Here is a 15192-nt window from a genome sequence, read left to right on the forward strand (position 1 = left end):
GTTCTATGGGGTGAGGCTACTCTGATTGATTGTTGCAATTTATTTGGTCTCTTTTACAAAAAGAGACGGATAGGCTACAAAATGAGATGAGGCCTAGGCCTCTCTTTTACTTTTGTACCTACTGCTATCGTATTTTTCTATTACCGAGGCTCCTATTCAGACGACGGGGGAATGATACAAAGCATGGGAATCTATGAAAGTCCAATACTGGGGCAACAGCTGTTCCACTTCCAAGTCTTTTGGTGTTCCAAGAAGCATCCTAAAAGTTTTCAAATGGATCAACCAACAACATAGTTGGATGTCTGGAAGCTCCAACCCCCCATTCCCTTCTTTAATCTACTCCTCACTTTTTCCAGGATATGCTTACCTCTTTGCCGGCCCAATATTACTCTGGATTTTTTTAATAGAAGCCAGGTCCAAACATAGCAGGAAACAGCTAATTAGAAAGGTCAGCTTAAGTAGAATACACATCTTTACCAGGTTGGCTCTAACAAAGATAGACAGAGGAAGATTAGACCATTTCTTAACATACTTCTTAATATAAAGCACAACCATGCCCTAGGTCTTTTAGGGGACTAAACCCAGACCCTGAAAGATGTTCATGTCCAAATATCTCATTTGAGTACACATGGTCCTATTGATTTTGCATAAGTTCTAAGTCATGATCGCAGTCTTCTCTTGATTGATTGATAGCGTAACCTACTAAAGACCTAAGCTGACCTGTTAGGCAATGGAAAGTGTGAATACTTAGCGCAGGCTGGAGACTAAATAGTATTAAGTTGTCCGCACAGTGCAATCTTTTCCGGTATCCATGGCACTTAAATGGGACCATATTCTTTTCTACCCTGACTACGCTAGGGGCTCAATAAACGGATCAGGCAAAAGAAAACATCCCTGTCTTGTATCTCTCCTTATTGAGACATTTTCAGTAAGTGTGTTGATAATTAGTATTGTGGCAGAAGGGTTGTTATTAGAAAGATGATATTTCCTCAGTGGAATTAGGAGGAAGCCCATAGTTCATAGAAATTCCCAATTCACCTGATCAAAAGCCTTAGCCGCATCCCTGGTTATCCGTGCCAGTGGTACCTGAAATGTGCTGGCTAGGTCAATCGCTTCAATAACCTCATACACTGACTCATTCAGTTGTTTACCTGGCACAAAACCTTTCTGATCATCCATCACCAATTACCCCACCACACCTGCAAGTCTCTTGGCCAATGTCACTGCAAAGATTTTATAATCAGCATTCAATAATGAGATTGGCCAATAGGACCTGTACCTACATGGTGGTTTGTTTGGTTTAAGTATTACCACTATAGTTGCTGCGCCCTAAAGACGTGGCCCTTGATCAGGATACTATTAAACAACTCCAGCCACAGGGGAATTACTTCATCAGCCATGATTTTGTAGAACTCACCTGGTAGACAGCTGGGTATGTAGCTTTGCCTCATATTAGTTTTACTATAGCAGCTATTATCTCCTCAGACATCTGTTGTGCTAGCTATTCCTGCTCAGGTGTTCCTAATAACGGAAGTTGCAGAGGTTTAAGCCAAGCTTCCCTCTCTTGGTCCCCCTGACCCACTTGCTCATTATTAAGAGCATGATAAAAATTATGTAAAGCCTTATCGATCTTTAATTTATCAAAGCAGTTCACCTCTTTTCAAGATTGCTTAATAGAAGATATATCATTCCTAGAGTTTTGTCTCCTAAATTTCCAGTACAGGAATTTTCCACACTTCTCACCATATTCAAACTAAGTTCCAAGCTTTCCCAACTTTCTTGTACTTTCCACTCTACTAACAACTTTCTTTTTTCTTTACACTTGTCTAGCTCAAGTCTTATTTTCCCCTAATTCAACTTTCTCTGCTCCTCTGCCCTTTCTGACCTAAAATGCCTAGTGGTCTACTTATTGATTACCCACACAATTGTATGCCTTATAGGCAACCCAGAAAAGGTTATTGGCGAGTTACCCAAGTTTGTTTCGATAAAGAGGCTTGTGTTTAGCTTTACATCCTGAACTAAAGAGGGCTTTAAGAGAAGTCTTTTTTCCATGGTCCATCTATAAATTGTATTTTCTTTCTCAAATGTAAAAACTAGACTCACTAAGGCATGATCTAAGAGAAAGGATGGACTATATATTTGACTACTTTCCTAGTTTCGATGAATTACCATCCACCAGACAATAATCTATTGTTATTGCTATTATTATAGCAGAGCATGGGAAATGCAGGGTAGAGAAGGTAGAGAGGTAGAGAAGAACTCCAAGGCAGGTATGGTCCAATGGTTGGTGCATGCTAAACCACCAGGGCCACCACTGGGACTGCACCTAGAGAAAATAGATGACCAAACTCAAATGAGGGTAATACGGCTTGATGTTCCAAAGCCTGTCTGTGCTCTTATGAGCAGATCTGAGCTGGAAACCCTGAACATAATTAGACAGGGCAAGGAGGCAGTATCTTTGACATAGTTCACCTTCCATTGAGGCCCAGAGTACTATACAGTAGGGGTGTGGGATTTTATCAAATATCTACTTGTCCATGGGGCAGGTTGCTTTATAAATCTACTTGTCCTGTAACAAAATCCACTTGTCCCTTTTGTGTCATGTAATGTGGCGACAAATTACGGCAGCAATCTAATTATATAAGAGTTCTGATATATAATCTCTAATTATGCCAGGGCTCGTACCATAGTAGGGTTTGAATACTAGCAATAACCTTATGTAGCTACGTTCTGCAGGTCTACATACTGTGGCTGAAGGTAGTGGTAAGCAATACTTCATGGGTTGGAATGCCCTTTTGAGTCATGCAAACCCTACTAATTTGCATATTTTAAGGGTTTTCACTAACTCTTTTCTAATCTTTTCCCATACTGAAAAAGGTTGGAAATTTACTCGCGACAGTGGCAGTTTTCCAGGGTTGGGAAAAAAGTGGTTGGAGAAAAAGTGAACTTAAAACATTCAGATTTTCACTTGAGCAAATCTACACATGCACATTTGCTCATGCTAAAATGTAGTTTACAAATATTTTTTAGGAGTGCTATTTCTTGGCCTACTTCTGTAAATTCTTGTGAATTTACGGAAACTGTATATATGCACTTCATGCAAGGATATATACCATGGATGCACTTTTGAGACTTTCTTTAATAATGGGGCCTCTAATTAGGTCTTGCGTTAACCATGACCTTTTGTGTTTGATAAAATTCTGTCTCTCTCTCACTCTCTCTCTCTCTCATTCTCTCGGTCTATCAGCTGGCTTCACTGTGAGTGATAGTATTCTGCTCTTTTACAAGGTGCATATTGGCACACAAAGTTGTTTTGTTCGGTGCCCGGAACTGCTGTGGCAATGTGTGCTTTTTGAGACAAAAAATATTTTTGCTTTTGCCAATGCTTGTTAGAAACGTGAGGGTCCAGCAGCTCCCACACCGATAAAGTTTGACAAAACCACAAGGCTGACCACCAATTTCAGACCTACTGGCTTTGCCAACACTTGTTTATTTGTGTTTCCCATGATCGTATTTCAACTGGTTACACTGATTTTCCATTATGAATATTTTGGGGAAATACAAGCATACATCAACATGTTACTAAATGATGCTGCAAAGATATGGTACCTAAAATCTTACAGTAGTTTTGGAAAATGTTTGGAACGCTGCAGATGTAATAAATAGAAAATGATGTTTTGAACTGAAGCGTCCAGCGGATCAATTTGATTGTTATTGCAGCATATCACAAATCGATTCCACTTTGCTGCATAGCATGCTCTTGTTGTAGGACGTCTAGCCTCTTCGATGATGTTCATGCAGTCTGGTGGGAGATTAAGGTAGCCAAACTCTAAGATTTCAGGTGCCGTATCGCAAGATTGAGATGACTGGGATCTTGATGTTTTATCTCTCCATGGCTCGGAGTTAGAAGCCTGGGAGTGAGATGTAGTTTTTGGTGAGGAACTACTGAGAGCTCCAACAGGGTTGTGAACCAAGGTTGCTGGGCCCATGTGGGAGCAACTAGGATTAGTGTCAGGGACGCCTGTCTGAGCTTCCGAACCACTAATGGAATGAGTGGGAAAGGCAGAAAAGCATAGGTAAATATCCCTGACCAATTCATCCATAGTGCATTGCCTTTGGACTATGGGTGTGAATGCCTGGATGCGAAGCTTGGACATTTTGCATTTAGATTTGTGGCAAACAGATCTATGTCCGGAAAGCCCCACATTTGGAAGAATGGGAGGAGAACTTGAGGGTGGAGTTCCCATTCATGGATCTGTTGTCTGACGTCTGAGCAGATCTGCAGTCTGGTTGCCAATCCTGGAAGGTGTTCTGCAAGGAGATATATTTTGTGACGTATAGCCCATCTCCAGATGGTCTGTGCTAGTTGTGACAGCTGGAGACAGTGTGTCCCCCCTGTTTTTGTATGTAGTACATTCCTGCCATGTTGTCTGTATGGATCAGGAGAGCTTTGCCTACTAGATGTACTTAAAACGCTTTGAGCGCTAGAAAAATCGCTAGCAGCTCTAGATGATTTATGTGAAGCTGCTTTTGCTGCAGGCTCCACATGCACTGAATTGTATGCGTTGGGAGACGAGCTCCCCAACCAGTGAGCGACACGTCTGCTGTTAGAACCATCTATCGAACCTGGCCAATGAAAGGCCGCCCTTCTGAAAGGTTTTCTGTATTCCACCACTGCAGAGAGCGATGGGTGCAGCCATCCACCAACAGACCCTGAGCCTGGTTCCACTGCCGTGCTAAGCACTCCTGAAGGGGACACGTCTGGAGTCTTGCACAAGGGACTATTAGAATGTATGACGCCATCCTCCCTAGTAATTGCATGAACACTCGAGCTGGCAATGAGTTTTGAGGCTGAAACTGACAGAGTAAAGTTTGCATGTTGCGGATGCTGGCCGGATCGGGGTAGGCCAAAGCTTTTTGTGTATCTATTGTGGCACCCAGATACACCTATGTGTTGGATGGTTGTAGATGGGATTTGGACAAATTTACTGTGAATCCAAGATCGTGGAGTAACTGCACTGTTTTGCGAGTGTGATGTAGACAGCTTTTTTGCGAGTCGTCCAAATATGGGAAGACGTGAATGGGTTGTCTTCGTAGATGAGCTGCGACTACTGCCAGGCACTTGGTGAAAACCCTGAGTGCAGTATTTCAAAAATGTCTTTATTCGGTATTTCAATTATAGAAATCCATAAAAGCAATATTGTACACTTTTTTATATTATTAGGCAGAAAATGTATAATACACTGTAACTAAAGAAACAAGGTTAAAAAGAATGTAGGTTCACATTTCATTTAAAACATTAATCTTTGCTTAACAAAAAGTCACTGTACAGGTTTTTTCTATGCCTAAAAATGCATTTCAAGAAATTAACAACGTGATAGCAAGTAATTTCCGAATCTAAAAACTGTAAACGCAACATGGCAGGGCGGCACTGTCTGACACCCCACAATTTTAACAAAGATAGTAACCAGAGTTTGCGATGTTCGTTATAAAATTTGCAAAACATGGCTACATGTATGGTGGACTGAGGTGATTTGTCATCGCAGGGACAGAGAGGTAAAGTTTGGTCCCAAGCGTTCATTGAGGGAAAAGCTACTAACCGGTGAAATAGGTTTAATCTGAATCTAGTCAGTAGAAATCGATCGAAAATACCTATTTCAAGCGTTAAGTAAGGTTGGATGGTAAGGGTAGTCTGGACCATGACAGCGTGATGGACAGAAGGTTTCCCTATTTCGCTGGCGAGCCTTAAGTTGTCCAAGTGGCTCAAAGCCATGTCTTTTAGCTCTTTCTCGGATATCTCACTGATCTTTGCCGGTGTGAAGTAGAAAGTCTCTAGGATTAGGTCAGTGAGAAAGTTTTTGATGTAGGGAAGCCATCTTATTTTTAGGGAACGGTCTAGTGCCATAGAGTCAGCCACGATCCCCTTGGTTAGCGTGTTTTTATCAGAGGTCCAGATACTTCGCCATAGTAGCAACGGTTGGATTTTTGCCAGGTCCTCTATATATGGTATGCCTAGTTCTGTGTGGCACGCGTATGTTGAGGATCGTTTCGGTGCTACAAGGAGAAACCTTAAAAAAGTGTTTTCTACAACCTGTAAAGCAGTAACATCCGCATGCCCCCAGACTCCGGCCCGTACAGTGCGGTTGACTGGCATTTGGCACTGTACATTTTTAATAATTCCAGGGGCGACCGTTTGCCCAGTTTTTGTGAGAAGGACATCAGGGCTGCTATGGCTCTCTTAAAGCAATGTTTCCTGGCCTCGACTGCCGCTTTCCAGGACAGTTTGTTATCTATCGTGATGCCTAGATAGGGGTAGTGGGCTGTCACATCTATTTTTTGGTTTTTAAGCAATAGGTCCTTAGGCCGTTTTCTCCCTGTACCTGCCATCATTACAAAGGTCTTCTTAATGTTAATGTGGAGGTCGAGACTGCCCATGAAGGTCGAGTATCTAGAAAGTACCTTCTGCAGTTCACGCGGAGTCCGAGCCAGTAGGACGGCATCGTCTGCATAGAGCAGAGCGGGAATCAGGCGTTGTTTTACTTGTGGGAGGTCCTAGGCACCCCTCAAAAGCTCAACCTCCAAGCTGTTTGTATAGAGGGAGAATAAGAAGGGGGCCAGGACACAACCTTGCCTGACTCCACGCTCTACTCCAAAAGATGCCGATAGCTCGCCCTTTGCACCGAAACGGACTCTCGCGGAAGCCTTAGAGTATAATTCCCTCAGGAAGACTAAAAGTGGGGGATCCACCCCCATTTGTGACAGTACGGACCATAGTTTTGTGTGGGAGACACAATCAAAAGCTGCGGACAGGTCCACATACACCATGTAGAGTCTGTCCTGCTTTGCATGACTGTATTTCCCTATGATCATAGATAGGTTTAGAGCCTGTTCTACTGTCCCAAAGCCTTCCCGGAAGCCAAATTGCAAGTCGGACAGGATACCCCTTTCCTCCACCCACTGCTGGAGTCGCTCGAGAATCACCCTGCCAGCTACCTTGCCCAGCGAGTCCAATAATGAGATCGGGCGGTAGCAGGCAGGGTCCTGGCGGTCTCCCTTTTTGAAAATCGGGACCATAACAGACTTCGTCCAGGACTCCAGAAGCCCCTTCTTTGCAGCTGCCGTGCATACCCTGGTGAGTATGGGGGCCCAGAGATCTGTTTTATATTTAAAGAAGTCCACTGGAACACCGTCAGGCCCGGGAGCTTTTCCATTTTTACTTGATTGCCAGGCACTTGATGAAAACCCTGAGTGCAGTAGTTACTCCGAATGGGAGCACCTTGAACGGATGGTGCTGGTCTGCTACTACGAACTTGGGGTACTTGCGGTGAGCAGTGTGTATTGGGATATGGAAATAGGCGTCCTTTAAGTCTAGAGTGCACAGAAGGTCGCCTGGTAGAAGGAGCGGGAGTAGATGCTGGAGTGTGACCGTGTGAAAGTGGATTGACTGAATGTATGGATTTAGTTCTCTGAGGTCTAGTATAGGCCTGAGAGAGTCGTCCTTCATCGGAATTAAGAAGTACAGGGAGTATAAACCGGCCCCATGATATTGTAACAGGACTGGTTCAAAATCTCCTTTCTCTACCAGAGAGATAACTTCTTGCTTGAGAAGGGTGAGATGTTCTTGTGACATTGCGTGTGATCTTGGAAGAATGTTTGGGGGAGTGTCTAAGTTCCAGGCAGTAACCATACTGGATAATTTGTAAAACCCATTTGTCTGAGGTGATTGTGTTCCAGATAGGGAGAAATTGTGAGAGACGATCCCCGACAGGAGTGGAATGATCGGGGGTAGCAGAAGGAAGTAATTGCTTGTTGCGGAAGAGGTGTGGCGCCGCGGCCAGGGCGACTGACGCTGGAATCTGGGGACCACGGTTCGATCCCCGGCTCCGGCGGCAGGTCAGCCCAGCACCATGTGACTCTGGGCAATAGCTCGCTTAATCTTCCCGACGGCCCCCCAGCGCCTAGAGACCCTTACGGGTGATTGTGCGCTTTACAAATGTGGACTTTACTTTACTTACTTTTTATTTGCGGGGGAAGTGCGTGTGGAGTTGCGTCTGCCTCTTCCCTTACCATTGTTTCCTCTAAACCCACCTCTATAATAGCCTCTTGCTGAGGGCGATTGGTTGTTGCCCTTGTAAGAGGAGGAGGTATTTTCTATAGAAGTATTTTTGAAGCCACACCTGTAAAAGGAGCGACGAAAGGAACCCGTATTCGCAGGTAACTGCAAAGCCCCCATTGACTTTGCGATCCCCGAATCTTTTTTCATCTTTTCCAGCAAGGAGTGGACCAAAAAGGTGCTCTTTGTCAAAAGGCTGGTTGAGAATAGAGGCCTGTACCTCAGGTTTTAAACCAGAAATTCTCAACCATGCATATCTGTGTAGCAGTACGCTGGGGTTTGAGCAAGCTGCTGTCTGCTGCGTTTAGGGCGCATTTGATGGAGGTATTGGTGATAAGTTTGCCCTCCTGAATAAGATCATTTGCCTTAGATTTAACTAATCAAAAAGAGCCCTATCATATTTGGCTAACAAAGCCTGAGCATTAGCGATGCGCCAGTAATTAGCCGCTTGTGAGGCTCCTTTTTGCCAGAGGCATAGATTAACTTGGACTCCTGATCAGGAGGAGGTGCCTCACCTGTGGTCTGTGAGGTAGCTCTCTTGTGAGCATTGGAAACCAGAGGAGTCTAAAGGAAGCTGACCCTTGATGTAGGCAGGGTCAGTAGGTGCCGGTTTATATTTCTAGTCGTGATGATTCTTGCTCTTACAGGATCTTTGAAAACCTCATCTGCGTGTTTAATCATCCCCTTAAGCTTTGGCAGTGTATGGGTAGTTGTGTTAGAGGAACTTATGGTCTCAAACAAGAAGTCCTCCTCTAAAGCCTCCTTATTCAGTTCCATCCCGTGATAATGAGCAGCCCTGTTAAGAAGCTCAATGAACTCTATTTTGTCGTCAGGTGGTGATGTTCTGGACGGATATAAGTCAGGGTCATTATCCGTGTTTGGGGCAGTGTCATAATACTCTCATGGGTCAACATCCTGTGGCCTATCCTCATCCCCATTCACTTCATCCTGGGGTCAGGTGATAGTGGTGGTGTGAATTAGTGGGTGTGATGAGTAATTGAGGATTAATGGGCGAAGGAGGTGGAATATATGGTGGTGAAGGGTTAGTACCCACATTTTTTCTCTTCAAGGGAATGTGGTTTTCTTCCTGTTGGCCCATTTTCCTTTTTTCAGACAATTTGGCATGGATATGACCAGTGACTTGGTTTATAACAAGTACTTTCTGTTTCAGATCCAAAAGGTGGAACATCAGACCGAGGCTCTTTTTGTGGAGTCTTTTTGTCTTTGCTCGTTGTCTTTGAAGTCGAAGGTTTCGGCTCTGAACTCATCGGTACCGAAGATTTAGTCTTCGATGAAGATGAAATGTGGACTGCGACATGCTTTGATTTCGGCGATGAGGATTTTGGTTCGGTACCGGCATGGGGCCGACTTGAGCCCGAGCAGGAAGGCTTCTCTTTGTGTTTCAGAGGCGGGCCCGTGGGCGAGCACTCAAAACTTTTTCTTGGTGCCGACCTTGGCCCGCAGGCAGAGGAAGGACTGGAGTAATTTTGCTCTTGTGTTGTTGGGGCAAGGAGGAATCTGTACTCACGGTACACTGGCCCGGTGTACCTTGCTCCTCTTCTTCCATGTCGGGGTCGGCCTCGGACACGGAGATGTGTTCTTCTTCCTCGGCTCCTTGAGCTTGTGTTTCTTCTCGGTCTGAATCTTCGCCGAAGATGTCCGGTACAGAGCCGCCTTGGTGTTGCATCTCGTGACGTCGAGCCAGACGGTTGCAGAGCGTCTTCTTTGATCGAAATGATCGGCACGCGCTGCAGTCTCTCATCGTGTTCCAGGGATAAACAGAGGTTGCACACTTCGTGCAGGTCGGTGCGCTGAAACGTGGAGCGACACCCAGGACAGAACTTGAATGGAGTTCGTTCTATCGACTGCTAGCAAGCCCGCCGTGGGTAGGTCCAACGGCCCTCCACAAGTTTTCCGATCGAAGATGTTTGAGTCGAAACAATACACGGAGAATGGGAAACGCGATCGAGAAACAATACTGCCAAGTGTAGTGGATTGCCCGTCGAAGGGAACCCGAGAGACGGTGCCGAACCGGACAGCAGCAATTCACATCCGAACCCGATGGGGGAAAAAAAAAATCTAACAATGGAACCGGTGCCCATGTGCACTATCACTGAAAGGAGGAGTCAACTACCTCGTGACTGGAAAAGACTTCTTCCAACTAAAACAAAGTGCAAACATCCGGACCCAAAACTAGATGGCAGGCTATGCAAAGCATGTGAACTACAGCTCACATGTCTCGAACAAGTTGTTCCTGAAACACATCCTAAAAAGTGGTGGATGGATAGTGCAATGGGTCCCTGCTCTCAGGGGGGAGCTAAACCCAGGATGAGGCATAACAAATGCATGCCATGGACAAATGGGGAGAAAGAATATGAGTGCGATGATGGAGCCAGAAAATGGACAGACTATGGGTGAGTTTAAGCCCACAAAGTATATACAACAAGTCTTAAAGAGACAGCGCAAGCGCTGTCTAGCTGAGACCTAATAAAAGGGAGCGTGCATGAACAGTTTTGGGAAATATATTCAGAAGTGCCGGGTTCTGGGCAAAATACAAAATTGGAACAAATGCTGCTTCTACTGTTTTATTCTATTACAAAGAACTGTTTTTTTTTTGCTTTGTGAAAATGATAGAATACTAACATTTGAAGAGACGCAGTAACGCATCAGAAGGATGTGCGTACTTTCACTTGTGTTCATGGACATAATCCATTACAGAATTTATCAAGTCACACTTCTGAGGAGCAACTAGATGCTAAAATATGGTTGGGCCCATCAGAAACCAACAGCAAGAGAAGTGAAATTCGAATAGCTTGTCCTGAATTAGGAACAAATCACCATGTTTGGGTTTAAGGGACAGTAAGTTGGGTGTCATATTCCTATGATGTTTAAATGCAAACAAGGACTTACCTACTGGAGAATTCCTGTTTTGACTTTTCCCAGTTTCTCGATGCAGCATGGGGTAGGTTTCTGCCTCTTCTTTAATGCAATATTGAATAATTGGCAAGGCATTCTCATGGCCTATATGAGACGAAGCAAACAAGAGTAAGAAATGTAGGTGTGTTAACAGAATATGCTTAATTGTTTGTTATTGCTAAACCTAGTCATTGTTCTGTTCAACCACAGCATGGAGCTCTTAAAGGCAAACAAAAACGTGAGTACCAATACAAGAGATAATTTTGTGTGTCCAGCTACTTACTAATAGCTTACAAATTTCAAACTAGTCCTACATTCATAAATCAAACAACAGATCCATGTTTGAGATTTACCATTGGAGCAATTGCAACTTTTGTGACATTAATAAACACCACACCTACATTTTAAAAACATAGCAGGGATAAGTTTCTGGTCTTGAATTAAAGTCAAATATCGACAAACAGGTCTACCTGTTGCAGGACACTCCCGCGCCACACGGCCACCAGCTGTAGCGTGTGCTACTCCCTCCCGCTGCCGCCCTCAGCCTCGCTGAGCCCGCCCCGTGGACCCCGCCCCCCCCCGCTGTATCTCCCGTCCTTTGTCGCCTTGCTACCGTTTTTCTGTTTGTTGACTGTTGTACTTGTGTGCCCCTTTGTCGCCTTGCTGCCGTTTTTCTGTTGTTGACTGCTGTACTTGTGTGCCCCGTCCCTGGTTTCCTTATTATTACTGTGTGACTGTTAATAGTTTTATTTTCTCCCCCTGCGCCGATCACCTTGCTCTGCCCCTGTGACCCCAGCCCCGCTCCCCGCTTCCCGCAGACGTGCTCACGGCCACGCCCCCTTTGCCTTCTGTGCCCTCCCCGCTCCCGCCTCCCAGCTGCTCCGTCCTCCCTCCCACTTCGCCATATATGGCGACCGCGCGTACGCGCAGCGTGCTCGCGCAGCGGGCGCGCCGATTGTGCGCCGAAGGCGCGCCAAAGGTAAGCCCGTCTGCGCCCGTCCGCGCCTGGCCCGCGCCCGGACCCCTGTCTCCCGCAGTCACCAGCCCTCCCGCCGGACCTATGCCGCCACCAAACTCAACGCCGGCCGACTCCCGGGTTGCTACCGAGCCACCCCGAGACGCACCCACGGACCCTTCTGCTGCAACTCCTGCAAGTTCACCTGCCTCCGGACCTGCACCACTCCAGCAGTGCCCAAGACCTCGACGAGCAACAGCAGCAGCCACCTGAAGTGCATCCTGCTCAACACCCGCTCCGTCCACAGACACGCCGTCGAGCTCTGGAACCTCCTCGACACCACAGCCCCAGACGTCGCCTTCCTCACGGAAACCTGGATGAACGCCTCCTCAGCGCCCGACATCGCCATCGCCATCCCGGACGGCTTCAGGATCATCCGGAGGGACCGCGTCAACCAGACAGGAGGAGGCATCGCCATCATCCACAGGAACTCCATCCGCATCACGACCAACACCGACAACACCCTCGCACCCGCCGAGCACCTGCACTTCCAGATCCACATCAACCCCAAGACCACCCTCAGAGGCACCCTCGTCTACAGACCCCCGGGACCACGCACACAATTCAGCGAGGACATCGCCGACTTCGTCAGCCCGCATGCCCTCCCCTCCGCTGACTACATCCTCCTCGGGGACCTCAACTTCCACCTGGAGAACAACAACGACCGCAACACCACCACCCTGCTGGACAACCTCGCTAACCTCGGACTCAAGCAACTGGTGACCTCCCCCACCCACTACGCCGGACTCACACTCGACCCCGTCTTCTCATCCAGCAAGGACATCGCCTTCAGCCACGCCACCGGACTCCACTGGACGGACCACAGCTGCGTCCACTTCAGCTTCAAAAGGACCACGATCCACCACCAACAGCAACAGGTTGCACGCAGAAGCTGAAACAAGATCACAGCCGACCAGCTCGCGACTTCCCTGAGCAAGAACCCACCCACCAGCGCAACGAACCCCAGCCAAGCGGCCACCAACCTCACGAAGTGGATCAGCGACTGCGCAGACGACCTCGCCCCTCTGAGGACCCCGCCTAGCAGACCCGGCAGCAAGAAAGCCCCATGGTTCACAGACGAACTCAAGAGCTCCAAGAAGGACTGCAGAGCCCTTGAGAAAGCCTGGCGCAGAGACCCAACACCGGACAACATGACTGCCCTCAAGCTCGCCACCCGAAAACACCACCAACTGATCCACACCACCAAGAAAACTGCATTCAAGGAACGACTGGACAACAACGCACACAACAGCAAGGAACTCTTCAACATCGTTAAAGAGCTCTCCAACCCCAACGCCGGAAACAACGACATCACCCCTTCGCAAGACCTATGCAACTCCCTCACCTCCTACTTCCACAACAAGATCGCGGACATACACAACAGCTTCAGCACTCAACCGACGCACGCCACGACCGAACCACCGCCCCCCACCACCCTCCGCGCCTGGACCCCGGTCAGCACCGAAGACACCATCCGCACGATGAACTCCATCCACTCCGGATCTCCGACCGACCCTTGCCCTCACCACGTCTTCAACAAGGCCGACGCTGTCATCGCACCCCACCTGCGGGACATCATCAACACCTCCTTCGACACCGCTACCTTCCCGGAGAGCTGGAAGCACGCCAAACTCAGCGCCCTACTAAAGAAGCCATCAGCCGACCCCACCGACCTCAAGAACTACCGACCCATCTCACTGCTCCCGTTTCCCGCAAAAGTAATCGAGAAGACCGTCAACAAGCAGCTGGCCGCCTTCCTCGAGACGAACGGATCCCTCGACCTCTCGCAGTCCGGCTTCCGGGCCAACCACAGCACCGAGACCGCCCTGATCGCAGCAACCGATGACATCCGAGCCCTGCTCGACAACGGAGAAACAGCGGCCCTCATCCTCCTAGACCTCTCCGCGGCCTTCGACACTGTCTGCCACCAAACCCTAGTACAGCGCCTCAGCAACGTCGGAATCCAGGAGAAGGCACTGGAGTGGATCACCTCCTTCCTCGCCGGAAGGACACAGAGAGTCCGCCTCCCCCCGTTCAGATCAGAAGCCACCGAAGTCATCTGCGGCGTTCCTCAAGGCTCTTCGCTCAGCCCAACCCTCTTCAACGTCTACATGAGTCCCCTCGCAGCCATCGCACGCCAGCACAACCTCAACATCATCTCCTACGCCGACGACACCCAGCTGATCCTCTCCCTCACCAACGACCCCGCCACCGCCAGAGCCAACCTACACGAAGGGATGAAAGAGGTAGCCAAATGGATGAAGAACAGCCGCCTGAAACTGAACTCGGACAAGACGGAAGTCCTCATCCTGGGATCCTCACCCTCCGCCTGGGATGACTCCTGGTGGCCCCCCGCCCTAGGCAGCGCACCCAAACCAACAGACCACGCACGTAACCTGGGCTTCATCCTGGACTCCTCCCTCTCCATGACCAGACAAGTCAACACCGTCTCCTCGTCGTGCTTCAACATCCTACGCATGCTACGCAAGATCTTCCGGTGGATCCCCACCGAGACCAGGAAGACAGTCACCCAGGCCCTCGTCACCAGCCGACTGGACTACGGCAACGCCCTCTACGCCGGAACCACCGCCAAACTCCAGAAGAGACTCCAGCGGATCCAGAACGCCTCAGTACGACTCATCCTGGACATCCTCCGTCGCAACCACATCTCCGGACACCTGAGAGACCTGCACTGGCTCCCGGTCAACAAGAGAATCACCTTCCGTCTCCTCACCCACGCACACAAAGCCCTGCACAACCAAGGCCCAGGATACCTCAACAGCCGCCTCAACTTCTACGCTCCCAAACGCCAGCTTCGATCGACCGGCCACGCCCTCGCCGCCATCCCCCGCATCCGAAGAGCCACCACAGGGGGAAGGTCCTTCTCCTACCTCGCCGCCAAGACTTGGAACTCCCTCCCGACCCACCTCCGCCTGACCCAGGACCACCTCGCCTTCAGGAAGCAGCTCAAGACCTGGCTGTTCGAGCAGTAGCGGACCCCCCCTCCCCTAGCGCCTTGAGACCCTCCGGGTGAGTAGTGCGCTATACAAATGCTTTGATTGATTGATTGATTGACAATTCAATGTATTAATTAGATCCGAAGTCTCCGACAAATGCTTTTCAGCACCTATCTTAACAGTATTAAAAT

The 15192-nt window shown here is 48.2% G+C and overlaps 1 protein-coding gene across 2 annotated transcripts in view; it reads right to left on the reverse strand.

The window, feature by feature from the left end:
• Positions 1 to 15192, reverse strand: part of LOC144818734 (zinc finger protein 484-like) — a 253023-nt gene that overhangs the window by 69335 nt on the left and 168496 nt on the right. For both annotated transcript variants that reach the window (XM_078676426.1, XM_078676425.1), the window contains one exon: positions 11024 to 11134. In XM_078676426.1, coding sequence (XP_078532552.1) covers positions 11024 to 11134 — 111 coding nt within the window. The remainder of the gene's footprint in view (positions 1 to 11023; positions 11135 to 15192) is intronic.

Source organism: Lissotriton helveticus, chromosome 2_1 (genome assembly GCF_964261635.1).
Source record: "Lissotriton helveticus chromosome 2_1, aLisHel1.1, whole genome shotgun sequence".
In the NCBI taxonomy this organism is placed as follows: domain Eukaryota; kingdom Metazoa; phylum Chordata; class Amphibia; order Caudata; family Salamandridae; genus Lissotriton; species Lissotriton helveticus.